General features: G+C 50.4%; 1 protein-coding gene across 3 annotated transcripts; it reads right to left on the minus strand.

The window, feature by feature from the left end:
- Positions 1–40: 40 nt before the first annotated feature.
- SUPT5H (SPT5 homolog, DSIF elongation factor subunit) lies at positions 41–27,936 on the minus strand. 3 transcript variants are annotated; one of them, XM_045532031.1, is made up of 30 exons: positions 27,239–27,936; positions 26,805–26,888; positions 21,639–21,804; positions 19,658–19,723; positions 19,099–19,110; positions 18,530–18,599; positions 18,354–18,422; positions 18,191–18,256; positions 17,876–17,906; positions 17,489–17,557; positions 12,223–12,474; positions 10,321–10,410; positions 10,154–10,224; positions 8,545–8,650; positions 8,261–8,354; positions 8,034–8,170; positions 6,946–7,101; positions 6,693–6,839; positions 5,713–5,859; positions 5,495–5,620; positions 4,526–4,610; positions 4,129–4,248; positions 3,943–4,045; positions 3,730–3,857; positions 3,534–3,639; positions 2,959–3,117; positions 2,677–2,845; positions 2,360–2,563; positions 537–632; positions 41–458 (listed from the first exon to the last, which is right to left on the minus strand). In XM_045532031.1, the coding sequence occupies exons 2-30, from the start codon at positions 26,877–26,879 to the stop codon at positions 315–317; spliced, it is 3,264 nt and encodes a 1,087-aa protein (XP_045387987.1). In that variant the 5' UTR covers positions 26,880–26,888; positions 27,239–27,936; the 3' UTR covers positions 41–314. The 3 variants fall into 3 exon arrangements, with proteins under 3 accessions (XP_045387987.1, XP_045387985.1, XP_045387986.1); XM_045532029.1 differs by lacking the exon at positions 27,239–27,936 and adding an exon at positions 27,139–27,226; XM_045532030.1 differs by lacking the exon at positions 27,239–27,936 and adding an exon at positions 27,153–27,197.
- Positions 27,937–27,998: the final 62 nt, after the last annotated feature.

Genomic DNA, 27,998 nt, shown 5'->3' on the forward strand with positions numbered 1-27,998 from the left:
TCCACTTACAAAATATCCCCCTGTCACACACACGCAGGACTTTTGACCAAACAGCTTCTTTTTATTGAAAGAACATAACACAAAAGCAAGCTGGAGGGAGGAGGTATAAGAAGTTGGGAATCAGGCTCTACTCTGACTCCCATATCAGGGAGAGAGAAGATGGAAACTCAGAAAGGAAAAGAAAAAGAAATCCAGAAAAATCAGCCTAGTCCTGCCCCAGGCTCAGGATCTTGCGTCAGGGCCAAAGCGCCAGGGAAGGAGGGTCGCTCTTCATCTGCCAGATTATCTGCCAAAGTCCGCCCACCCTGCCTGACTTAGGCTTCCAGGAGCTTCCCCAGGAAGCGGAGGTTGAGAATCTTGAGCTGCTCATCAAGGTCCATGCGGACAATGCCATCCTCACCATCGATGCTCAATAGGACACCTGTGGCTTCCCGATCCTCACCCAGGATCACTTTTACCTGGGGGTGGGAGGCATGTGGTCAGGGTCCCATGCCAGCAGCCCACTGCCCCCCCATCTCCTTGCCCCCTCCTCTTACCTTGTTATTCTTGGTGGGGGTGATGGGCTCCAGGTGCTCACTGGAAATGCTGACAACCTTCTCACTGTCCTTCAGGTACACAGAGCACATGCCTCCCTGGAGGGTGGGGACAGCCTGGTCAGCTTGTCCTGCTCCCAACACAGGACTAAGGCCCACACTACAGGGGACACAGGGTCAGGACTCATTCTGAGAAATCAAGTCACTTTCTGACACAGGGACAGGAAAGGCCAAAGCTGGGCCTGGTTCCAAGGCCTGGGGCCTGCGGTTTGTCGGACAGAGTGGGTAGACAAGGGCAACCGGATCAGCAAAGGAAGCACGAGAATGAAACTAACTTAGGCCAAAAGGGAGACTGCTGCTCAGGCACTTGACTCTTATGTCCCAAACTGGCCTCAACTTCCTCCCCACACCTCCTCCTCCTGGGCCCTGGTCCCAAAGACAGTCCCCAGCCAGAGCTCTGGACCTCATTTTGGTCACCTCCCTCACCAACAACCCCACAGCTCTGAGACCTGTCCATTCTGCCTCCTGAAGGTCTTTCTCACCCACCTCCCACCTCTCTTCCCTACAGCCCCACCCTAGTGCAGCCTAACCTCCCCTTGGGCTCCCGGCCGATCTCACCACCCCCAATATATCCCTGATACAGCAACACAGAATTAATTCCAAATCACAGATCCCATCCCATCACTCTGCTGCCTAGATTCCTCCATAACTCCCCAATGCCCTCTGGACAGTCCAAGTTCCCCAGGCTGGCACATGGCCTGGCCCTGGCCACTTCCCTGGTCTCATCCTCCCCATTCCCCTTGGCTCTCTCTGTTCCAGCCAGAACAAACATACTTCAGCTCCCCACATGTGCCAGGCTTTCCCTCACCTCCAGGCCTTTGCACATGAAACTTCCTCCATTTGGGACACATTCAACCCAGTCATTTCTTGGTTTACTCCTATTCATTCTTCAGCTCTTAGCTCAGATGTCTCCTCCAGAAAGCCCTCCCTGATTCCCCCCAAAGTTGAGTAACATGCCTCCTGATAGCTCCCCTTGCCCTCTGGGCTTCCTCCACCTCAGCTCTGCCCACTCTGGGCTGTTTCTGTCTAGGGACATGTCCAGACACGTCTGTCTCCCCCAGTGGAAAGTGAGGTCCATGAGGACAGAAACTGTCTTGGTCTCTGGAGTTTAATTAATTCAACTAATATTTATGGAAGGGGAAAAAAGCGCCAGTCCTTCATCTAGGAAGCAGGAATCCCATGGAATAAAACACAGGCTTTATAATCACACCATCATACCAGGGCAAGTATCAAGCTTTCAGGCAGGAAGTAGACGACATGAAGAATTACATGGACCTGTCAGAGGCAGACCTGAGACAGCCTAGGCACTTCCCCAAAGGGTGAGCAGGCGTTAACTAGACAAAGAATGGAACTAAGACAAAGTACAAGTGCAAAGCCCTGAGGCTGGAGGGAACTCGGTGGGTTTGGGGAAGGGAGAACCCGGGGGGTGTGGGTGCCTGGCGCCAAGCCTGAGCCTGGCCCAGAGGCAGCACTTGGTACATGTTGCTGAACTCTCTCTCAGAGGAACACGTGAAAAAGCAAACACACTCCTGTGTGCCAGGCACTGTTCCAGGCTACGGGGCCTCAGCCGCGAGCACGATAGGCAGAAGTGAGCAGAGCAGGCAGAAATCCCTGCATTCCAAACCTTTCCTCATCTGTTTCTTCAGCTGTAAATGGGTACTTGAACATGTAGTTAGACAGTTTAAAAAAAAAAAAAAGTAATCACAGAGATCAAGGGGCACCAAGGAGAGGACGCCTGCCCACCCACCACCCTGGGCCCCACATACCGTGACGCTGCGGATGACACCCGTCTGTCCCACCACCTGTGTATCCAGGTAGGTGTCCCGCACCTTCACCTGGATGTCAGTGGTTACCCAGTCGCTAGAGTTCTGCTCAATGCCTGAGCCTGGTGTGTGGGGGTTGTAGCCACCAGGGGAGGGGGCTCCAGGTGTCATCGGACTGTACCCAACAGGGCTGGGGCTGGGACTAGCCTGCAAGGGAAAGAGGGAACGCCATTGGGAAGAGTCATCTGGCCTGGCTGTTCCTACAGGCCTGAGACCCGCCCTAGCCCACCACCCTCAAGGGCAGGCAGGCCGACCAGTACCTGATAGGCCATGGGCGAGGGCGTGGGATGGTAGCTGGCCGGAGAGTGGGTGTTCTGGTACCCAGCTGGGCTAGGTGCCACCTGGTGGTAGCTCTGGGGGCTTGGGCTAGGCTGATAGGAGCCTTGCGGGGAGGGGGCGGCATAGGGGGAGAACTGGTCTGTGTTATACCTGCAGAGACAAAGACAGATGCGGGTATTTGTTGGGGCAGGAAAGGAAAAGGAGGTGGTGGCAGTGGGAGGGTTTGGGCAAGGGTAGCTTAGTGCTGGCCCCAGTGGACTCACATGGCTGGCGTCCCTGGCGTCTGTGGGTTGTACTGTGGGTTGACCTGTGGGGATGAGGGGTCTGGGTAGCCAGGTGTCTGGGGATTGGGGGTTCCCCCATAAGCCTGTGGGGACGGGGTGGGTTCATCATCGAAGGCATACTCATATTCTTCCTCAGCCCTGTTGAGGAGAGAAGTCTGTTGAGGATGACTGTGGTGATAATAATGCCACAGTTGCTTCCAGAACGGCACTGTATACCAGGCCCAGACTGAAGGAATTTCAATCTCAAACGAGCCCCTCCCTGAGGCATTCCTGCCGCCATCTCCACCCCACAGCTGAGACGGCGATGCGGAGAGAGGAGGCTGCCTGCCCAGGATCACGCAACCCCCAGCCCCGGGGCAGCCACAGATCGCTCCTGTGGCTGGTGCTGCAGAGGAGGCTGCTTTCCCTACCCACAGCCATGCCCACTCCTTCCCGTGGACCAGCCTGGGCCGGAAGCAGAGAATCAGGGCGGGGCCCCGTGTCCCCCCAGACACACACGACCACTCCCACCCACCAGCCCACACCCCGGCCTCACTCGGGGAACCTGCCCTCACCGTGACGGCGTATTAGGGTTGTTGGGGTCCCAGGCCCCGCTCTGGGCAGGAGTGCGGCTGCCGTCATGCAGGGGCGTCTGCGAGCCGTAATGTGGGGTGCGGCTGCCTAGAATCAGGGAGAGGAGCATGTCCGTCAGTTCTGTCCTGTCTCCAGGTCCTCTCATCACCCCTCCTCCCTGTCCCCGGGAACACTCACCATCCTGGAGAGGTGTCTGTGAGCCGTACATGGGTGTACGGGAGCCAGAGCCGTACATGGGCGTCTGGGAGCCATACATGGGTGTCCGCCCATAGGTCGAGGTCATGCCACCCGGGCGCCGTGAGCCCCTGTGGATGTGGAGAATAAGTGGGGTGAATAGGACCCTCTCACTGCCCAGCAAGTGCCCCCCGACCCCCCCGGCCCTGCCCATACACTGTGGTGAGGCGCTGACGGTCCACAGAGATGGTCTGGCAGGTGGAGTGCAGCTCCACACGGGCCGTGGACTCTGTGGCATCCTTCACCACGCCAATGTAACCTGCGGTGAGGGACAGGAGGTCAGGGCGGGGGCTTTCCTTCACCACGCCCCTCCCCGGGCCTCCACAGGGTCTGGAAGGTCACCTTTGTAGGGCCCCTGGGAGATGCGCACAGTCTGGCCGATGAGTTCGTTGTCTCTCCGACCCCGGCCCCTGCTCATGCCGCCACTGCCACCACCTGGGCTACCAAAGCCGCCACACTGACCTGGGGAGGGAAAACGTCACCAATTCCCCCTCTGCACCTGCTTGACTCCCCCCTACTTAGGTGAGGAACCTCCTATGCCCAGCCCCCACCCCTGGGCTCGCCCACCACAGACCTCACCACTTGGATGGGAGGTCACTGTGGGGTCAGGTCTGCTCTCCTGTGGGCTGAGGCCCCTAATGGCAGGGCCCAGCCCCAGGGCAGGTGCTCAGTGTGGGCTGAACGACCCCCACTCTCCCCCAGCCCCACCCCGACATACCCCTGGCCCCTGACCTCTCACCTCCAGCACTGGGGTGCATGGGGCTGCTGATCCGGGGGCTCATAGGGGAAAAGCCACCCATGGTGGAGTTGGTCACATCGCGGGGCTAGGAGAGGGGCAAGGAGTAAACTTGCAGGCAGGGAATGGGGGTGGCAGGGCCTGAGTGACAGGCCCTCAACCCCCATACCACAGACTGCCTCGACCCTGGCAGCCATCCCTCCCTCCTTCTGGTCAACAATGCCTCAACTTCTTTTTGGGGCAACTGCCACCCCTCTGCTACCATGGGCCTGTCAGTCAAGAGGCCTGGGCCTCTCCTGCCCAAAGTGTGGGACAGAAATTTGACTAGTTAGAAATTTAAGCCCCTAGAGACACAAAAACTGCAAGCCATGGGAAGTCATGCCATGTACAGGGCCCTGAGGAGACGACACCTCCTGATGCCAGCTTCCCAGACCCGATTTCCTATTGGATGCCAACTTCCCTGCAATCCCGCCCTCAGGGTCTTTGCACTTGCCGCTCCCCCAAGATATTCATGTGATTCTCCTTCCCTCATTCAGGTCTCTGCTCAAATGTCGCCTCCTAAGGAGGCCTTTCTTTACCCTCCTGTCCAAAGCAGCAGTCCCGTCATTCCCTGTCTCCTTACACTCCTTCTTCACCGTGCTTGCCATCACCTCACATTGTATTATGTACGTAAGTATTTACGTGTTCCTCTCGGGGTATCAGCCCTAGGAGGGCAGAGATTTTCGTCTCATTCACTGCTGAATCTCTACTGTCTGGCACCTAGTAGGTGCCCAATTAAATTAAATGAATGAATAATTTGGCAAAAAGCTCAGAATCCCAAATAAACCTTTTTCTCACTCTTTGCCAAGGACCTAACAATAACATTTTGTCTCCTAATCCCTCACAGACCCAATCTTTTCTCTCCTAGGACCAGGCAAGGCTGGAGAGCCGAGCCAGGTACCCGACAGACAGCGTCTGCCATGCCTGCCTCACCTTGGAGCCCCCGGCCAGCACCAGGTGGCGGGTCTTGCAGACAAACATGCCCCCGTTCTCCACCAGTTTCTTGCAATGCAGGAAGGCGAAGCTGCGATAAAGATGTCGAATCTCCCCCTCCCGGCCCTAGCGGGGGAAAGAAGAGTCACTCTCTCGGCCCTGCCCTGCCCCACCCCAGCTCTTTCAGATGCAGCTCAAGGGCAGGAACTTGTACTCACTGAATGGGGGCCGTCAATGACCTTGACGATATCTTTCACGTGAATGTTGTTCTGTTCTGAGTCTAGCGCCACAGCAAAGCGGTTGTCCTTCTTCCGAGTCACAGCCTGATGCCTGACAGTCACCACCTTCCCGTGCATGTTCAGCACCTACGGAGGAGGTGGGGAGATAGAGGGGGAAGTAGTAGAAGGGAGTGACATGGAACAGGGCTTCCCTAAAGTGGGATGATCTTTCCTTGTGGGAGACTGTCCCCCAATTCTGCAGGACACCTAGACTCCCTGGCTGTGGGGCAGGCCTTAAGAGTGTCACCCCTTAAGCACTAGGTCAACCAAAAAGTGCTCCCAATCATTCTAAAAAACTCTTTAGGAGACTCCACCCTGATTGAGCATGGGAACCTTCGAGATGGGGACAGGGGCTGATAGTAATACAATACCCAACTGTTTACCTATCTCTCTGTGTTAGACTCCTCACGACTTCACTGAAGCCTCAAAACTGCCCTCTGAGCTGGACACCATCATGATTCCCATCTTACAGAGGGGGAACCTCAGGCCCAAAGAGGGTGAGTCACTAGTGTAGGGCCACAAAGCCCAGGAGCAACAGAGCTGAGATGTGGATCTGGAGTCCAGGGTGGTAAGTACTACACTCTGTGACTACCACACCCATGAGGAAGGCGTGAAGAGAGGAGGGCAGATGTAGCATTCTGTCCTTGAGTGAGGACCAAATGCCAGGGTACATATCTAATCTCAGGATTCACTCACAACAAATGAAGTAGATGCAGCTATTAGGCCCATTTTACAGGATGTGAACATGAGGCACAGAGAGGATAAATGACTGGCCACTTGCCCAGTATCACAAAGCCAGGCATGAGTGACAGAGCCAGGTCTGGGTTCTTAGCTATCATGCTCTGCCACCTCCTGGGATTGCAGCTTGATGGAGGAGAAGTCCGGGTATAGTAAGCCCCGCTGCGGAGCAGAACACACACCTGGAAGGTCTCCCGCTCCAGTCGCACGATGACACCCACGGTCTGGGGGTCCAGCTGTACCAGCTCACCCCATTCATGCTGGCCCCCAACATCCACACCTGATGCTGTCTCCGAGCAGAGCTGCAGGTCCCGGGGCAGCACCTTCAGCTGTCAGGAGATACAGCACAAGGGCTGAGGCAAGGTCCCAGTGGCTTGCCTAGCTGGGTCTCCTCTGGGCATGCGCGCCCACCACCCTACCCTTCCATCCGCCTACCTCATGCATGGTGAGGTCGGAGAAGAGGATGACAAAGTTCTCCTCCACCCGCACAATGAGGCCCGTGTCGCCTTCAAATCGGCCGGCAATCACCTTCACATGGTCCCCCATCTTGAAGTATTTCCGAAGTTCCTGGGCCGGGAACTCCAGCATGTCCTGGGGAATTGGGTGTGGGAACAACCAGCAGGTGAGGGGAACCCACCACATCCCGCCTGCCCCTCCCATCTTCAGAATCCACTCGTGTTCTTGGAAAAGACCCCGGCCAAAACCCACTCCAGCCCCATGCCACCCACACACAGACTACCTCAGGCCACCCAGACCTCTCAGACTGCCCCAGAGACAGCTGACCCAAGACACAGGACATCGACCTGCACAACCCTTTACCCCACAGAGACAGCCTGCCCCTCAGACACAGGACACCAGACTAGACAACTGCTCGGACGCACCAGGAGACAGCCTCACCCCAGACACACACAAGCTCCCTGCCGCCGGCGAGCAAAGCCAGGCACCCCCTCACATTACACCATGGCTCATCAGACTCTCAACCCAGCACAGACCCAGATATCTTGCTTTTCAGAAACAAGACAGTCAAGTCACTTTCCAGTGACACACACAACTATGGCCACATATCACAACACCCTTGGATGCCCATTTCTTCCTCTCTTCAACAGCCACAGGCAGGTGTGACACACACTGTCCTCCCTCAAAACTCAAGACATGTTACACTCACAGTTTAAAAAAAATTAAAACTAAAAAACAAAATGAAACAAAAAACCCCCAGGATAGAAGTGTTGAACACGTACCCCACCTATGGTACAGCACAGTTGCCCCCAAAGACACACACCCTAGCAGTCCCCTGGAGACAGGACCTACATGCCAGGCCTCCAGAAACAGTCATCAGACATCCCTTTCCCCAAATCACAAAAGCAGCCTACACACGCCCACCCCACGCTGAGCTGCACACAGGCATCACCTCATCAGACATACCCTCTCGGGCACCCGACAGCAGAGGAAGGCCTAGACTTGCCCTCAGATGCTCTGACCCCTGCCTCTCAGACCCACATGCCCTGGGAAACCTGGGTGCCCACCTTGAGGTCCTCATGCTTGGGCATGATGGTGATCTTGTTGCCGTCCACGCTGAGGATCTTGCCCTGCAGGTTGATGAGCTCACCCTCACAGACCTCCACATTGTCCCCAGGTTGGAAGTTGTGCTCCCGCTCCTTCCCTGCGGGGACAGCCATAAGGCTGACCTGGGGGCTGCCTGCTATGGGCCGCCCTCTCCTCCTGGGCCTGGGTTACAGATGGGGTCACGTACCTGTGCTCTCAGTCACCACCTCCAGGTCGATGCCCTCTGGCTGGTCCTCAAACTTCTCCAGCTCCGAGAGCGTGGGCTTCACACCCTCCGTGATCTGAGCCCCAGGGGAAGGGGGAGGAGGAGGAAATGGACCAAGGTCAGTGCAACAGGCAGCTGTGTGGGCTGGAGAGACCATGAGAACTATTCTCCTGGGGACACTCCTGACTTGAGGAGTACCCTGGGACTGCAGGTAGGGAGAAAGCTTGCCCCACCCCCATTATCAATGCCCCCTCTGGGACCCTCACCACAGCAGACATGGCGAAGCTCTTGAACAGAAAGCCCTTCCGGCTGTAACGGTTCCCCTCGAAGATGAGGAAGTCACCATCAGAGGCAACATCACCCCCCAGGGACCTGGGATTTTGTGGGAGAGATGAGAAGGGGGCATCAAAAAGGTAATGTTGCTGTCCCTCGGTCTCCTCAGCTGGCAAAGTGGGGAGAGGACCACCAGGGGAGGGGGCCCAGCCCAGCACACACCCTCTTAGGGAGAGTGGCTACTCACAAACCACAAAGTCCCCACCCTGCCCCTTCCCTGCTCCATCTTTCATCAGAGCCCTGGCCACCCAGGCCACCATCTGATAAGCTAGTGTCTGTCTGGTCTGTCTTCCCAACTAGTATGTCAGCTCCAGAAGAGCAGGAATTACCACACACTGCCATTTCCCCTATTTCACCAAGAACAGTGGCCAGCCCCACATAATGCTCAGTAAATATTAGTTGAACAAAGTATTATCATCAGACAGTGATACCAGTTAATATTCACAGAAGGCTGAGCCTGGCCTGTGCATTCACGACCTCACTGACTCCTTCTCAAACCCCGTGACATCAGTAACATGCTCCTCGTTTTCCAGGTGAGGGAACGCAGGCTCCCGGAGGTCACGACACACACCCAAGGTTGCTGAGCCAGCAAGTCTGACCGTCAGGATTCAAAATCGGGTGGAGAGACTCCCACGCCTGTGCCTTAACTATACTGCCCTGGTCTATCTGTGCCCCTTGGCCCTGCACGTGGGGTGGGGAACATCAGTTCCTGCTCCATGCCTCCTGAGTGGGGAAGGAAAGTCTCCACCATGCCCCAAAAGAGAAATGCACGGGAGGAACAGGTCAAGTTCCTCCTGCTGCTTAACCACCTTCCCCACGTGATGAATCTGGGAGAAGGGACCACGCTCTGGGCATGTCAGGGGCCTATGGCCAGTAGAGACTGGGGCTGTAAATGGGTCCAATTCAGGCATGTGAAGTATGAGCAAGGCCCTCAGGTGCAGACTGAAAAGGTGCACTCATCACCTTTATCAGAAGGCACACCTGACAGGCTGGCTCACACAACCTTTTCCAGAACAGGACCAGAGGGAAGAGTGTCACTGGCACCTTGTTTCTCCATCTGCCCTCCTGCCCTCCTCATTGGAGCCCCAGGCTGGCCCTAGGCTGCTGCAATTCTCCTCCTGGCTGGGGGGGCCAGGGAAGACATCTGAGGGTAAGGGGCTCTATACCTGCATCTCAGGTCTGCGTAAGATCAGGGAAAGAGACTTTATAAAGCCTGCCATGATCAGTAAGTCCCATTTCAATATCTGATACCATTAACCACATATACTAAGTGCTGGGTGCTGCTCTGGGCACGCGTGCGTATTAATTCCTTTAGTTCTCACCACAACCCTGGGAAGCAGGGGTTGTTATCATCAATCTTTACAGCAGATGACACTGAAGCACAGGGATGTGAAGTAACTCACCTGAGGCCACACTGCCAAGCTAACCACTCACAAATTGAACCTGTGGAGGGGCCCACCCCGAGGAGGAACCTGCAAAAGGCTCATTCTACACCACAGGCCCTGGGGACCCATCCCAGCCAGCCCCCAGGGACACACTCACCTGATCTTCTCAGCGTCAAACAGCCTTTGTGGAGGCCGCTTAAACTTCTTCCTTTTGGCAAACCAGTCTTTCTATGGAGGAAGGGGCGTGGGTGGGACGGTGAGGGACGACGGCTTGGCCACCAGCAGGAATCCTGCCCCCCGCCCCCCAGCACATGCCCATGGTACCAAGCTCATGCGGGCCTTGATGCGGTCATAGTCGATGCGCGGGATCATCTTCAAGGAGATGGTGTTCTGGCTGGGCTCCACGTAGTCCACCTGAGCAGGGCAGGCAGGAGGTCAGTAGGGGCCCGGCTCTCCCTCCTGGACCCTAGACACAGGAAGGGCAAGGAGATGCCAGGAAGGGGAAGGGACAGAGGATGATGGGGAAGAAATCAGGCTGCTGACAACCCCCAAAAGTCCCTCACTAGCCTGACTGTCTCCCCTCAACTCTGGCACTGAGTATCTACTGCCTGCTGGACGTCTCCACGTGGCTGTCTACAAGGTCCCTCAAATCCAGGACAATCACAGCTGAACTGCTGATGTCCCCCAAACCTGCACCTCTCCCCGTGTCTCTGCTCCACGCTTCCTTCAGCTCAGGCTCAGGCACACAACCTGGGAGCCAGTCTCAACCCCTCTCTTTCTTACACCCATATCAAGTCTATCAGCAAATCCTGTCTGTTCTGCTTTCAAACTATCCGACCTCTTCCCCTCTTCCACTATAGCCAGAGCATCCCAAATCCAAAAATCCAAAATGCTCCAGGAAACAAAACTTTTTTTGAGGAAATATTCATTGAAACACTTTGTATTTTGAATTTTTGGATTTGGTATGCTTAACTGGTTAGTGTAATGCAAATATTCCAAAATCTGAAAAAAATCCAAAATCTAAAACACTTCTGGTCCCATGCATTTCGGATAAGAGACACTCAACCTGTACTATAACCTAGGTCCCGTCCCACCATCACCTGCCACCTGGGCTATGGCAGCAGCCTCCTCACTGGTTTCCCTCGCTCCTACCCATAGCCCCGTCCAGTCTATGCCAGGGTCTTTCAGCCTCCACACTATTGACCTTCTGGGCCAGGTAATGCTTTGTTGTGGGTGGCTGTCCTGTGCATTGCTGGATATTACTAGCATCCCTGTCTTCTACCCGCTAGATGCCAGAATCATCAACCTCCCCCATCCCAGCTGACATAACCAAAAATGTCTCCAGACATTGCCAAAGGCAACATCACTCTTGCTTGAGAACCAGTGGCCTCAACAGTCACCAGAGAAACCCTATTAAGACCAAAGTGAGGCCGGGCACGGTTGCTCACGCCTGTAACCCTAGCACTTTGGGAGGCTGAGGTGGGCGGATTGGTTGAGCTCAGGAGTTCGAAACCAGCCTGAGCAAGAGCAAGACCCTGTCTCTACTAAAAAATAAAAACAAATTAGCTGGACAACTAAAAATATATAGAAAAAATTAGCCAGGCATGGTGGCGCATGCCTGTATTGCCAGCTACTTGGGAGGCTGAGGCAGTAGGATCGCTTGAGCCCAGGAGTTTGAGGTTGCTGTGAGCTAGGCTGACGCCACAGCACTCACTCTAGACTGGGCAACAGAGCAAGACTCTGTCTCCAAAAACAAAAAAAAAAGATAAAAAATAAGTAAATAAATAAATAAAACCAAAGTGTGACTGTGTCCCTTAGAGCCCTCCCATCTCACTCCAGTAAACACCAAAGCCCTACAACAGACTGCAAGGCCCTGTCACCTCCCTGAGCTCATCTCCCGTCATTCTTGGCCTCACTCACTCTGCTTCAGCCAGTGATGGTCCCATCTCACATGCTGTCCCTTCTCCCTACAACACACTTCCCCAAGAATTCACCATGGCTCACTCCCTCACCTCCTTCAGATCTTTACTCAAAATGCCTTTGAACACGCACAGAAGATGGCCATCCATTTCCTGTGTGCTCACAACAAAATCCAGGTTCTGCTTCACCTAATCTGAGTGGGGTTCTGTTCTCTGCAATAGAAAGGGGGATGGGAAGGACAAAAGGAATAGAGGGAAGGACAGAAGAGAGAAGCCCCGGCCCCTTCGGCCGCCCCGCTCCTGGCACCTGAGCGATGTCATCCTTGTAAATGCCCCGCTTGAGGCGGACCCAGGACTTTGGTTTCAGGTTGGCCACCTCCTTCACCACTTTGAGCACGTCTGTCATCTCCTTGATGGGCACCATCTGCTGGTTCCAGTAGCCAAGCCGCAGGTTGCCCACACCCTCAATGGCCTGCTTCACGTGGGTCTGCTTGTAGGCCTCCACGTAGATGTAGCCCTTCACATGCTCTGGTGCCACTACTGACTTAATCTGCAGGGGCTGCAGGGTGAGCCGGTGGAAGGAGGCAGTGAGACACAACTGCTAACAGCAGTAACGACTGCCACTCGTCAGCAGTCCCTCTGCCAGGAATCTATCCCATAGAAACATGTTGGCACAATGACATGGACATGAGGCTATTCCTTGCAGAATTATTTATTATAGCAAACAAACAAGATTAGAAACTTAAAAATGCTCAGAAAGAGAGACTGGTTAAATTATGGCTCAACCAGACCATGAAATACAGTATAGTACTTAAAAAAAAAAATAAGATATGCACTAAGATAAAAAATATATATCCAACATATGTTATATGTAAAAAAAGGAATCAGAACCAAAGAGAGGTAGAGTGGTTATATCAGACAAAACATACATGAAGACAAAAATTGTTACCAGAGACAACAAAAGACATTTTGTAATGGTAAAAGGTAAAAGTGTCCATTCATCAAGAAGATTTAAGAATTATAAACACACATGAAATTAACAGAGCCTCAAAATATATGAAGCAAAAACTAACAGAAATGAAGGAAGAAATCAACAATTCAACAATAACTGAAGACTAAAATACCCTGCTTACAATAACGGACAGAACAACCAGAACAAGGGAACAGAACACATGAGCAACACTACAAACCAACTAGGAATAACAGACAGCTATAGATAGAACACTCCACCTAACGACAGCAGAATACACATTCTTATCAAAGGCATACTGACCACTCTCCGGGATAAACCACATTAGGCCAGAAAACAGGTCTCAATAAATGTAAAAAGACTGAAATCATATAAAGGACATTTTCCCCACACATGTAATGAAACTAGAAATCAGTAAGAGAAAGAGATTTAGGAAATTCACAAATATGTGGAAACACTCCGAAATAAGCAATGAGTCAAAGAAGAAAATATTTTGAGATGAAAGTAAATAAAAACACAACATACTAAAACTTATGGGATGTGGAGAAAGCTGTGCTTAGAGGTAAATTTACAGCAGTAAAGACCAACTTAAAAAAAGGCAAAAAATCTCAAATCAATAACCTCATATTGACATTTTGGGCTAGATGAATAAAATAACCTCACCCTCCACTTTAAGAAACTAGGAAAGGAAAAGGAAACCAAACCCAAAGCTAGCAGAAGGAAAGAAATAATAAAGATAAAAATGGAAGTGAAACAGAGAATAGAAAAACGATAGAGAAGACGGTCAAAACTAAGTTGATTCTTTGAAAAGATAAACGAATTTGACAAATCTTTAGCCAGACTGACCAGGAAAAAATGATAAAAGACTCAAATTACTAAAATCAGGAGTAAAAGAAAGGACACTACAAGCAGTCTTACAGAATTATATGAACTACTGTATGCCAACAAATCAGACGCCTAGATGAAATGAACATATGTGTAGAAAAACACAAATTACCCAAACTAAGAAGAAATAGAAAATATGAATAGACCTACAAGAAATAAAGACATTGAATTAATAAAACTTAGTAAGGCAACATATAAAAAGGATTATACACCATGACCAAGTGGGATTAATTCCATAAATAAAATATTGGTTCAGGTTGGGCGCAGTGGCTCATGCCTGCAATCCTAGCACTCTGGGAGGCCGAGGCAGGAGGATTCCTTGAGGTCAGAAGTTCAAGACCAGCCTGAGCAAGAGCAAGACCTGTCTCTACTAAAAATAGAAAAAACTAACCAGGCTTGGTATGGCCTGTAGTCCCAGCTACTCGGGAGGCTGAGGCAGGAGGATCGCTTGAGCCCAGGAGTTTGAGGTTGCTGTGAGCTATGGTCACACCACTGCACTCCAGCCTGGGCAACAAAGCAACACCCTGTTCCAAACACTAAATACACAAAAATTAAAACATTAAAAACACTAAAGTTAATAAAGTAAAAAGACAATCCATAGAACAGGAGAAAATATTTGTAAATCACGTATGTAAAAGGTACTAGCATACAGAGTATATAAAGAACTTCTCCAACTCAACAATAAAAAGACAACCCAATTAAGAAATGGGCAAAAGATTTGAATATCCAAGGAAGATATGCAAATGGCCAATAAGCACATAAAAAGATGCTCAACATCATTAGTCATTAGGGAAATGCAAATCAAAACCATAATGAGATACCATGTCATACCCACCAGGATGCCTATGATCAAAAAATGAAAAATAACAAGTGTCGGCAAGAACGTAGAGAAACGGTAACCCTCTACGTTGCTAGTGGGAATGTAAAATGGTGCAGCTGCTTTGGCAAACAGTTTGGCAGTGTTTCAAGAACTTAAATTGCTGGGTTACCACATGACCCAGCAATTCCACTCTGAGGTACTGACCAGGTGAACTGAAAACTATGTCTACACAAAAATGTGTACACAAATGTGCATAGCACCTTATTCAGAATAGTCAAAAAAATGGAAAGAACACAAATGTTCAATTGATAAATGGCTAACCAAAATATATACCCACACAAAGGAATATTATTCAGCCATAAAAACGAAGTCCTCCTAAACGCTACTACACAGAAAAACCTTGAAAACATCATGTTAAGTCAAGGAAGTCAGTCACGAAAGGCTACATACTGTATGATTCCATTTATATGAACTGTCCAGAATAGTCAAATCCATAGAGACAGACAGCAGATTAGTAGGCACCAAGAGCTGTGGGGAAGGAGGGATGGGGAGTGACTGCTAATGGGTATGAGTTTCTTTTTGGGATAATAACAATGCTCTGTAATTTGATAGTGACGATGCTTGTGGATACACTGAACATACTAAAATATATTAAAACCCACCAAATTTACACTTTAAAAGAGTGAATTTTATGGTACGTGAATTATATCTCAATTTTTTAAAAAGCAACTGGTTTGTTTTAGCATTGGTGGTAATGGTAAAATATGGAAACAACCTAAATGTCCAACAACAGAAATTATTTCAATAAACCATGATCTGGCGGGGCGCAGTGGCTCACACCTGTAATCCTAGCACTCTGGGAGGCCAAGGCGGGTGGATTGTTTGAGTTCAGGAGTTCGAGACCAGCCTGAGCAAGAGCGAGACCCCGTCTCTACTAAAAATAGAAACAAATTATATGGGCAACTAAAAAATACATATACAGAATAATTAGCCGGGCATGGTGGCATATGCCTGTAGTCCCAGCTACTTGGGAGGCTGAGGCAGGAGGATTGCTTGAGCCCAGGAGTTTGAAGTTGCTGTGAGCTAGGCTGACGCCATGGCACTCTAGCCCGGGCAACAGAGTGAGACTCTGTCTCAAAAAAAAATAAAAAATAAATAAATAAATAAACCATGATCATGATCTAGCCAACTGATTATGTTACCCTTAAAAAGAGTGAAGTGATTCTAATTGATGTGACACGAAAAGATATCCAAGAAATAGTGTGTTAGGTGAAAAAAACAAGATGTTCATTGCAACAACCCCAAAGTAGAATCAACCTATACATTCATCAATGAGGGATCCAACAAACCAAACTATGCTGGTCATGAAATCCTACCCACTTAAAAAGAAAGACACAGCACTTCATACTAATGTTAATATGTACTGCTTTCTAAAATCCCAATGTTAAGGGAAAAGGGAAAAAAAGTGCTCCACGCTATTTTATTCACAATAGCTAAAAACCAGGAAAAAAACTCTGTTCTTAGGGTAACCGGTAAATACAGAACGGTGCACCTACACATGAAAGAACATGCAGCCATTAAAAGAACAAGGTTTACTTAGCATTTTCTGAGGACGAAAAGATGATTACAGTATTGAAAAAAGGCTGGCCTTGCAAACTGACCACAGAAAGAAAGAAAAGAAAAAATGCTGGCTACAGAATGGTATATATATAATACCATTTTGCTTACCAAAACAAACATACATAGCTTTCAATATGCAGAGAAAATGGTCTGGAAAGACACACAGACCAACACTAGTGACTTCTGAAAAACTGGACTTGGGTCTGGAGAGATTTGGGCTTTTCAATATACATGTCCTACTTTGGTCATTAAAAACAAACACTATAATCAGAGCCATAACTCAGATGAAGTGACTAGAACTTTACCCCAGGACAAAACGTAGGGGGCGTTGGAACACATTTAAAATCATGACTTGCAAATCCTCCAACTGTCCACTTGGTCCCACTGGCTCACACCAACTGCCTGGACAGGTGAGGGCAACGGACTCACCTGACACAGATGTTAAATGAGAAAGGTACCAGCCGGCACAGAGTTTTCCCAGTTTTGAGGACCCCCTTCATAGGGTTTTCCCTGGTTCCAAAATTGCCAATTATGCCTTTGACAACAACTACGCTTATTGACAAGCTGCAGGACAACTCTTGGCCAAGAGCTGGACAGAGCCAAAGCCATTTAACCCTAATGATGCTGAGGGGCAACCAAAGGGCCCAGAGAGGGGAATTGGCTTCATCAAGGACGCAGCCAGCGAGTAGCAAGGGCAGGGTTCAAACTATGGCCATCTACAGAAAGATCTGTGCCCTTCAAATGCAGCATTTGCTGGCCTGCATGCAGTGGCGTTACTCCACGTTCTGTGTGCTGTGAGTGAACCACGAAGGGCAGGCACTGGCTCTGGCATGGTCACCACTGTACCCTCAGCACCTCCCAGTGCAGGGACTGGCACAGAGGGGCTCAGTGAACGTCTGCTGACTCCGTGAATGAGAGAAGGAAGGAATTCTCCTCTGGCCAGGACTGTTCCCCGATGGACTTAGTCACACTGCCCTATCCCTCCCCAACAATAAGAGGGTAACAGTTGCCCAGCAGGGTTAGAAAACAGGCAGAACTCACTCTCATGCAGAAAAGGCACAGGAAACTAGCTAGATGACTTCTGTGCCAGAAACGCAGAGAACAAAGACAACATGTCTGGCAGGGTGCAGAAGGGTCCTTCCACCCAGGCAGTGGTCTTTTCTAGCCAAAGCAGCTCATTCAGCACAGGGGCACCCGATGCCTTCAAGGCCTACAAGGTCCTTCCCTCTGGGTTTTGCCCTGTCTCTCCCCACCAAGCCACCTGACTACCCAACTTACTGTGTCTGTGAACTGGTAGGCAATGAACTTGCGCATCAGGGAAATGGCTGTGGCCCGTTCCTCCCCAATCTGGAAGAAGAGAGGCAGACTTGAGCGAGATGACAAGTGGAGGACAGGAGGCCCAGCAAGAAAGATAAAGCAGGAGAGAGACAGGAGCAAGAGGGATGGAGAGACACAGAGCAAGGCTGATGGACAGCAAGAAAGGGTGGGAGATGGCGAGTAAGGGAGGGGTGGGGGAGGGCGAGAGAGAGAAGGAGGGAGAGGCAGAGACAGAAGGACCAGGAGGCTGGCAGGCCAAGGAGACCCAGGACACACAGGACCGTTCTCCCCGACACAGCAGCCTCCCTCATTCTCTTGCCTCCTCCAAGCCTGAGCCAGAGCACGCACCTTACACTTGACAGTCCACAGGTTGGGATCCCTGGACAGCAGGAGAAAAGGAAGCACTTTAACGAAACTGTCTCCTCATCACAGAACACACATATCACCACAGCCATCCTTCTCTCTCACCAAATCCCCGGCTTCCCTATCCTTCTACCCATAAGCAGGAGGGAAGAGAAGTGCCAGGGTGCCCTCCCCATCCCTGCTATCCACCACTGTCCATGTCACTCCGTCCTGACTGACTTCAGGGAGCGACCTACGTGGGAACCTCCGCCCCATGCATGTGAGGTTTGCACCCCAGCCCTCCTGTCCCAACCCCCTTACTTGACTCCTGGGAGCAGCTGCTGCTGGGTGATGTCATCCGAGAGCTCATCAGATCCTCCGTATACCCTGCAGGGAGGAGGGAAGGAGGGGCTCCGTCAGACTCCCACCCTTTCCCGCTTAGGGACCACCTGCTCCCCACCCCGACCCCCTGCCATGCCCTTACGTCTCGCCCACAGACGACTTGGCATATTTCTTCATGTAATACTCGCCCAGTTCTTCTTCTCGCTGGTCCCTGGAGTGCAAGGGGGAAGCAAACATGAACTGAAAGTCGAGGAGAGAGGTGGGCTGACCCCAAATCTCCCCATGGGAGCCTGTCCCATGTTTCCCTCCCTTGCTCACCTCCAGAGGTTTTGTAGGCGGCGAGCCCCAGAGCGGTCTTCATCCAGGACAACATTGTCAATATTGGAAGCTGAAAAAAAAGGCCGGCCAGGGTAAGGAACGGTGGGTGGAAAGCAGGGGCCTGGAGAAAGTGGGGGGGTGGGCTAAGAGGACCAGGGTTTGGCCCTGGGGTGGGAACAGATCTCACTGAGGAAACCCCACCCCTCACCCCTACTCTGTCCTACTCAGCATCCTACTTCTCATCAAAAAGACTGGGGATAGGGCCCAGCAATTGGGGGACATCCAGCTGTTCCCATCTCCCAATCACTGTCTAGGCACACCCTGAACTCCATCCCACTCCCGCATCCCTGCCACCCACAAACGCTTAGCTGCAGACAGAAACACATCCTTACTTTGCCAAGTCTACAACTGCTGGAGGCCTGGCTCCAGAACTCCCTTACTCTGGACCCTACATGAGTCAGAGCCCCCAGGGCCAGACAGGGGTCGGGGGTGAGGGCAGGGTGCTGCAGGAAGGAGGAGATGTCAGGATAGGGAGGAAGGTCAGGGAATCACACTTTTCAGAGTCTTACCTTCAATCTCTTCTACTTGGAGGAAGAGGAGGTGGTGGTGGTGGTGGTGGTGGTGGTGGTGGTGGTGGTGGGCGAGGGCAGACAAAGTATGAGCCAAATTATAGCAGCAAAATCAACCAATGGGTTGGGGGACAGGGAAGGGAGGGACACAGGAAGGTTGAAAACCAAAAGTAAAGGCCAGGCACCAGGTGGTTGGGGAGAAGCCGAAATGTTATGAGGCGCACAGAACGGAAAATAACAGGGAGGGGGGCACTGGCCCAGGAAGTGGGGGGTATCTTGGGACAGAGCCAGCCCACCCTGTAACCCCCAGAAAGGATTCACTGGGGCCCTGGGATCCCAGAGTTCTCTCCCCACAACACCCACCACCCCACAATCCCCACCCCCCACTCATGGGCCTAAAAGGAAAAGAGGGGAGCTGGTCTCTCTGGCAAGGACAGAAAGAAGCGAGGTGAGAAGGGTGGGGGTTGGGGTGGTAGGGCATGGGAGTGGGGGGATGGGCTCTGAAGACCCTCTCGGCCACACCCCTCCCAGTGGTCTTACGGAGGCAGGGCCCACATACCTTTCTCTAGGATGTCCTCTGCTCCATCCTCCCACTGGTCCTCGTCCTCATACTCATCATCCACATCTGAAACGGGAAGGCCAAGTGGTCAGCGGCACTCGTGACGGTAGCTCCCGGGAAAAAAGCTGCTCCTCTGCGAGAGGAGCTCTACAAATCCCAACTTACAGACCAGGACACTGAGGTTCCCTTAAGGGAAGCGCTCGCTCCAGGCCATGCCACAGAGCTGGTATGATCAGCAGGGTCAGGTGTCACTGACACGCCCACCGCCAACATATGGGTGTCCCTAATGGCCCACACTTTTGTCACACAGCATAGTATCCGTTCTCTTGATCTGCGCCCATCTGCTAAGACCTTTCCTCTAGGCAAGATTCCCTGCCCCCTCAGCCTTTGAGGAAAGGGCCAAAGAACACCCAGAGCACCTCCTGTTCCTCTGCTCTCTGTGACAATAAACCCATTTTCCTCTCAGGTAAAGGAGCCCCAAGAAAACAGATGATAGTGTTCTAAGTCAGTCCCCTTCCCATGGTTAAGGGACAAGCATGTTCATGTATCATCATGGGAGTATCAACTAGTGTGACTTTTTTCAGGGGCCAATATTTGGCCATGAATATCAAAAAGCTTTAAAAAATACATCCCTTTTGTGTAAGAGTTTGACTTAATAGAGATTTACTCTGTAGAACAGAGATTTTTAATCTGGGCAGGGTCTGTGTTAGATGAAAACTACTTTCTTTATTTTCACTAGTCTGTAATGAAGTTTAGCATTTACATCAATTACGTACAATGGCAACAACCACGGCTGCGTCAGCGGTGAAATCTGCGCTTTTCAAAGCACACTGTGACTGCAGCTATGTCAAAGTATCATCCACACTCACTGCTACTCATTGAGATTGTTGGCCAGGCACAGCAGCTCACGCCTATAATCCTAGCACTCTAGGAGAGACTGAGGCGGGAGGATCACTTGAAGTCACCAGCCTGAGCAAGAGCAAGACCCCGCTTCAACTAGAAACAGAAAAAAAAATTATCCGAGCAACTCAAAATAGAAACAAAAAATTAGCCAGGCACGGTGGCAAGTGCCTATAGTCTCAGTGCCTGTAGTCCCAGTTACCCGGGAGGCTGAGGCAGGAGGATCACTTGAGCCCAGGAGTTTGAGGCCAGCCTGGACAACATGGGAAAATCCGATCTCAAAAAAAAAAAAAAAAAAAAAAAAAGAAAGAAAAGAAATAACAACCTCATCTCAACTTCTGAGGGCTTACTTTAGGTCCGGCATTATACCATGGGTTGGTTGTCATCAACTTGATATGTCTTACACACATGGTCCTGTAAATCCTCTAAATATCCCTGCTGCGATAAGAACTGTTTGTCCCCCTTGTACAGAGGGAGAAAGAGGCTCAGAGATACAGCAACTTGCCCAGGGCTACAAGGAGGAAATAGTGGAGCCAGGCCAGAAGAGACCTCAGCCTCCACTGCCCTGTCCTATTGCCTACTTCTAACAACAGGAGCTTATCATGACAAGTACAAATTATTGGTAGATTTTTGAAGAAACCATAATGGTACTGTGATTGTGGGTTTTAAAAGAATCTATTAGCCAGGCGTGGTGGCACACACCTACTCGGGAGGCTGAGGCAGGAGGATCACTTAAGCCCCAAGAGTTCAAAACCAGCCTGGGCAATGTAGCTAGACCCTGTCTCAAAAAAAAAAAAAAAAAAAAAAAAAGGCTATCTTTTAGGAATTCATACAGAAATATTTTGGGGTAAAATTATGTATTTGAGATTTGCTTCAACATCATCCAGTAGTGGGTGGGAGTGAGAAAAAATAAGCAAAATAGGTTCGTACTAAGTTGTGAGCTGTTGAAGCTAGATGACAATGCTACACGGGCTTTGACATACACCAAAAGAAAATGTTTTCTATCAAACTACATTCGAGACTTGGAACTAAGGGTGGAAGTCCAGCCCCTGCTCAGCGCTCATCCAGCCCTATGACATACCAGCCTCATCCAAAATGAAGCCACCATGGCGGGGTTTCTTGGGAGGCCGGTCATCATCTTCCTCCTCCTCTTCTTCATCATATTCTTCCTCCTCTTCCTCCTCCTCTTCTTCCTCGGGCTCTTCCTCCTTCTCACTGCCCGCTGCACTCCGCTGCTCTTCCTCTACCTACAGGGATCAGGCAGGGTTGGGGCACCAGAATTCTACTACCCCAAAATCCAGACACCCAGCTCCTCACCCCCCAAATCTGACTTCACATCTGCCAGTCATAGTTCCCTCGGCTCTTCGTACATGCCGTTCCACTCTGGCTAGGCCTCTCTGGTTACCATTCTATCCTGGTGACAGCACTGCCATCCCCCCAGTTGACCCAGACTCCTCCCTCCATTAGACTTTTGCTCACCTTCCACCTGGCCTTTAAGTATTATAGCTCAGTCAGGCTTGGTCCTTGGCCCTCTTCACAGCCCCAATCACGCCCTCCCTATAGAAATGCTCCTCTCCTGGCTTCCGCATATCATACTCTCCTGCTTTTTCTCCAACCTCTTCCTCAAGCTCCTCTTACTCTGCTCACCCCTTAAAGGTTGGCCTCAATCACCAGGGCTCAGTCCAGGGCCCACTTTGCTTCTCCCTCCACGTGTTCTCTCCCTGGCCACTTTACCTCCCATGACCCTGTCTCTGAGGACAACACCCCCATCTGTCTCTAGTCCCCCACTTTTTTCTAGAACTAGAGGCCTCCATGTGCCAGCAGCCTCCTGGATGCCTCCCCCAGACCAGATGTCCTCTGAGGCCTTCAAATAAACCATGTCCCAAAATGACCTCAGTGTCTTCCCCTAGACCTGTGCTGGCTTCCTCTAGCTCCCATAAGGCACCAAATCCTCATCCTTTCTGCCTGTGAACATCATCTCTCCAATCTGTCTCTTCCCCCAATCCCTACATCCCCAAGCCTAGACCAAGAGATTGCCCTCTAACACCTGGACCGTTACTCTAGCCACCTTCCTAGTCTCCTGGCCTCTAACCCCTCTTTCCACATCAGTAACAAAATTAATTGATCCATACCACACAGTATTTCTCAAACTTTAATCTTTAACTTATTAACTTCATGACTTCTTCCATGTCACCACTGTAACCCTTTTATCTAATACAGGTCAGGCATGGTGGCTCACGCCTGTAATCCTAGCATTCTGAGAGGCCAAGGTGGAAGGATCACTTGATGTCAGGGGTTAGAGACCAGCCTGAGCAAGAGTGAGACCCCCATCTCTGCTAAAAATATAAAAAAATGAGCCAGGCATAGTAGCATGCACCTGTAGTCCCAGCTACTCAGGAGGCTGAGGCAGGAGGATGGCTTGAGCCCAGGAGTTTGAGGGTGCTGTGAGCTAGGCTGATGCCACAACACTCTAGCCTGGGTGACAGAACAAGACTCTGTCTAAAAAAAAAAAAAAAAGCAAAAATCCAAAATGTGAAATGCTCCAAAATCTGAAACTTTTTGACATTATGCTCAAAGGAAATGCTCATTGGAGCATTTTGGATTTTGGGGTTAGGGATGCTATAACATAGTGCAATTGTTCCCAAATCCAAAATCCTAAAAAATTCAAAATCCAAAACACTTCTTATCCCAACCATTTTGGATGAGACACTCAACCTGTATTTTCTTTAAATCTATTCACATTTTTACTAAATTTAAAAGAGAAACATTTCTATGTTTTAAAATGTTTCACAATTAAAAACTTTTTGAAGGTTTGCTTGTCATAAATAGAAGGCAACTGTAAAGCTAAAAGTAAAACAATGTTATTAAGTCCCAGCAAGATACTGTTGCCTGCTACAGGCTCTAAGCCTGCTCTCCCTGATAAACCAGCAAATTCCAGAGAGGTGTTCAAGACACTGTAACACCACAATGAAACTTTCTCCATTATCCACTGGAAAGACAGGACGCACAACTGGAAAGGAAATAACCTTCTCGCTAAATGATTCAATGTGGTTTAAAGTCTTATCCTTATTTTACCTAGAAGCAGCTCTCATCACCCCCGACCTGGAATGCATCCTACAGTTGGGAAACTATGATCTAAAAACAAGAATCTGACCATTTGGTCCCCTGCCACAGCTCCTCAGCCAGCCTGAACTAGCTCACGCTCTGCCAACTCCCTCTCCCTCTCTCCCCACCTTTTAGGACTCCTCTTCCCAGCGCTAGGTCCCAGCTACACTGAACTACTCGTATCATGCTCTTGCAGCGCCGGCCATCATCCATGCTGGTCATCTGTATAAAAAGCCATTCTCCTCTGCCTCCCACTCATACATCAGTCAAAATACTCCTTCCTGCAGGCAGTCATCCCTGCCCCCACTTCCCCAAGCAGAGTCAGGCACGTCCTCTGAGCTCACAACCCGCTGGGCTCCCTTCATCACAGCCCTGACCACTTGTGAGCATCACCCAGCCCAGGGCTGGGCACAGAAGAGTTAAAAAATATTTGCTTATTACATAATCCTGACTATCCCCCAATGTGCTACATTTTAACAACCCAAAGTACAACAGGACCACAGCCAGATTTCTAGGAACCTTCTTATCATTGCCCCCCTGCCGGGTCCCAGAGAAGACTTCTTTCCAAACCTGGCTCCTTCCTCCTGGTGAAGAGAACTCCCACTACATATATGTGTTACCTCAGGGCTTGAATGTGCTCTTCCTCTGACCAACATCCCCTACAGTAACCAGCTGTCTATAAAACTATCCCTCACCTAGGACTGAGAGCTCTGTGAGGGAGGCTGTGATCCCAACACAACAGGAACTCAAGGAACAAGTGTAATTAGTAAGTGAACAGGTTACTGGGACTATGAAGGGTAAATCAGCTGATCTCCCAAATAGTACCGCATTATTTGCCAACCCCACCTGTCTAGCCATAGAACCCCACCTTTCAAGGTCAATGCCAACATCTGGCTGTCTGAAAAGCCCATCCAGTCCTGTCTCTGGCAGTGGGGACAGGCCTCACACTGCCCTCCTGGCTCACCTGGTGACAGAAGACAAGCCAGCAGGTGAGTAAAAGTCAGGTGTAGTACTGGGGAGGTGAGACTTGTACAGTGCAATCCAGACTGTTCCAGACAGGAAAAGGCCTGGGGATGTTCGTCTCATTACCACCTGGCTTAAACCATCAACCAATGTGTCTTTTTTTTTTCTTGAGACAGAGTCTCGCTCTGTTGCCCGGGCTACAGTGCCGTGGCGTCAGCCTAGCTCACAGCAACCTCAAACTCCTGGGCTTAAGCAATCCTTCTGCCTCAGCCTCCCGAGTAGCTGGGACTACAGGCATGTGCCACCATGCCTGGCTAATTTTTTCTATATATGTTTTTAGTTATCCAGATAATTTCTTTCTATTTTTAGTAGAGACGGGGTCTCGCTCTTGCTCAGGCTGGTCTTGAACTCCTGACCTCAAGTGATCCTCCCGCCTCGGCCTCCCAGAGTGCTAGGATTACAGGCGTGAGCCACCGCACCTGGGCCAAGCAATGTGTCTTGAAGCCATGAGTCAGAGACCAAGGACCTAAGTGCCACAGCTTGAAGCAAAGCTCCCACTCACCCCACCCCCACCACGGCATCCCAATTCCTCCAACTCTTCACTGGAAACTGAGAAATCCCCAAACGGCTTGTCAAGGACTTGTCAAGTGACAAGGACTGACAATCAAATAATGTTGATTGAGGAATAAGCAGGCAACAGACAGTGCAAGTCAATGGAAGCCCACAGCACTCTCTGTCTACCTGACATTTTCCAGAACACAAGCACATGAAATCTTTCCTTTTCTTAACTACCACAAGGCAAGCATGATGATAAACAGCAACTGATGTGTATTGGGAACTGGAGAAAACTCCAAGATCTAAATGACGCAGCCACTTCTTGAGCAAATAACTACTCCATAGAACAACCCTGGGTCCCAGATTGGTGGCTCCTCGAATTTTCCCACAAAAAGCAAGAAGTCTCAATTTTTATGTGTAATCTCCCTTGTAAGTGTCAGCAGTTAACTTAAAAAGTAATTTTAAGTTTCTGTGCATCAAACAAGATATCTACAATCACCCTGTCACATGTTTGTTGGTTTGTAACTGCTGCCTACTAAACGTGAACTCCAGGAAAGTAAAGATCTGCCTTGTTCCACTCTTTCCCACAAGCCTGGGCAGTAAGTGGAACATAGTAGTAGATGCTCAGTTATTTGTTCAGCAAATAAATAAAACAGAAACAAACTTAAAAACAGATAATAATACATAAAAGAATATTTAAAATCAAAAACGTCCCAGGAAATGTTTGGCTTTTGGTTCCCGAAACAGAGGCATTCAACAGACTCAAAGCCAAAGCAGTCCTTTCAAAACATTAGATCACATTTCTCCTTTGCTCAAACCTTTTCATGACACTATCTCAACTCAATTAAGGCCAAATTCCTTACCACAGCCTTCAAGAGCCTCTATGATCTGGCTGCTGTTACTTCTTTGTGGCACTGCTCCATCCAGCCACACTGGACCCCATGTTTCCCCTTGTTATTCCTTGAACATGGCAGACACTTTCCCAACGTTGCTCTCACTGGTCCCCCTTACTGGAACATTCTTCTTCCAGATAGCCACATGACTCACTCCCTCACCTCCAACAAGTCTTTGTTCAAATGTCACCCTCTCAGACTCATCCTGATCACCCTATTTCAAGTGCAACCAGGACTCCCTGTTCCCCTTCTCTGCTATACTTTCTCCACACAGCGTCTTCTAACTTGCTATATGGTTTATTCATCATTTATGTTTGTTTATGTTAACAAAGGTAGAGATTTTTAAAATGTTTTGTTTACCGGTTGTAGCCCAAAGGCAAAGAATTGTACCTAACACATAGTGGGCACTACAAATATATTAATATTTCTGGAATGACTAAATATATCTAAAAATAAAAACAACTAAGAGTGAGTGTTTACTATAGTCACAAACGCGGTAAACTTTAAAATCATCACCTGTTACCTCACTGTACCTGGTGCATCCCCGGCCTCCAGAACCTACTTGTCCCTCTACTTGACTTTGACTTGCTTACTTCTCTCTCTCTCCCGACAATCTGGAAGCTCCCAAAAGCCACAGCCTGTTATGAACCCCTAAGGGTTCCCACAGGGACCTTTCTGGCCTCGGTCCTGTCCCCCTGCGCAATGCCTCCCCCAGCGCCCCTTCCACAGACCTCGGCCTCCTCGCCATCACTGCTGCGCTCGCTGTCCTCCTCCTCGGAGAAGTTGCTATCCTCGCTGTCGGACATCTTCCGCTTCTGCAGCAAAGACAGCGTGCTCAATGCGTCCCACAATCTCGAGCTCCACCCGGAGACTCAGTTTCTCCGCCGGTTCCCAGGGTGAAGACAACCCCTTAGCGCACTTCCGGCAGCCTCGTTTTGGCAATCGTGAACCCAAGTGCGGACCCCCCAACACCCCCTGCTGCACCTCCCGAGTCTCCGAATCCGGTCTCTACACCTCCCCGGCTCCCGGCGGCCCCGGGACTGCCACCTCTGCAACCCTTCTCACCACTCGGGTGCTACCTCCGCCTTCGGTACTAGCGGCTGTTCGCACGACGCCTGGCTGGGACAGACGGGTAGCCTCGCGAGAACCTACTCGTTGGCCTCACCTAACGCGAGATTCCCGGAGCTGGCCCGAGCAAACCACCGCCGGGTCGCCGCCATCTTGAGAGTGGCCGAGCCGGCGGACGCAGTACGTGGAGCCACCATCTTGCGAGGGTCAGGAGGGGTAAAGTTTCTTTCCCTAGCCGACCCGGCCTCTTTCAGCCTGGAATTCGTGTTTCAATTTACTGTGCCATTTATTCGTTAGTTCAGACTACTAACACGGTGTGCTAAGCCACGAGGAGTCAGGGAATTAGCAAATTATAACAAAATAACAAATGAATCAGACTTTATCCCAGACCCTCTAAAACATCCCTAGGAGATAGGCATGCCGGTTTTGCAGAGGAGGACACAGAAGCTCAGAAGAATAAACTAAGTGAAAAGCGGCAGACCCGAGCTTCCTCAAGTTCGAGTGACCCTGAAGCCCATGTTTTTCTTTCCAGTCTCCCTAAAAGTTCATTTAAAGGGGAATTTATGTATTAGTAATGATGAATCAGAGCGGCAGCAAAGAGTACAGATGTACAGGAGAGAGAGGAAAAATTAACCTGCTGGAATGGAAAAAAAAATCAGCTTTTACAACACAGCCAAAATTTCTCACATAAGCTATGATACACCTGGATTCAATTTACAGGAATTTTTGTATGTGTTTTTTGTTTTGTTTCCTTTAAGGAGGAGGGAGCTGGGGGGAGTGTTTCCCTATGTTGTCCAGGCTGGACTCCAACTCCTGGGCTCATGGGATCCTCCTGCCTCAGCCTCCCTAGTAGTTGG

The sequence above is a fragment of the Lemur catta genome, chromosome 19 (assembly GCF_020740605.2).
Source record: "Lemur catta isolate mLemCat1 chromosome 19, mLemCat1.pri, whole genome shotgun sequence".
Classification (NCBI taxonomy): Eukaryota; Metazoa; Chordata; class Mammalia; order Primates; family Lemuridae; genus Lemur; species Lemur catta.

Bases quoted from the DNA above. Each gene is read 5' to 3' on its own strand.
- SUPT5H (XM_045532031.1), bottom strand. From the start codon at position 26,879: ATGTCCGACAGCGAGGATAGCAACTTCTCCGAGGAGGAGGACAGCGAG. The intron at 21,805-26,804 runs GTCTGTGGAAGG...TGATCCCTGTAG, and splicing joins GTGATGGCGAGGAGGCCGAG to GTAGAGGAAGAGCAGCGGAG. The intron at 5,621-5,712 runs GTGAGTACAAGT...TTCCCCCGCTAG, and splicing joins TCATTGACGGCCCCCATTCA to GGCCGGGAGGGGGAGATTCG.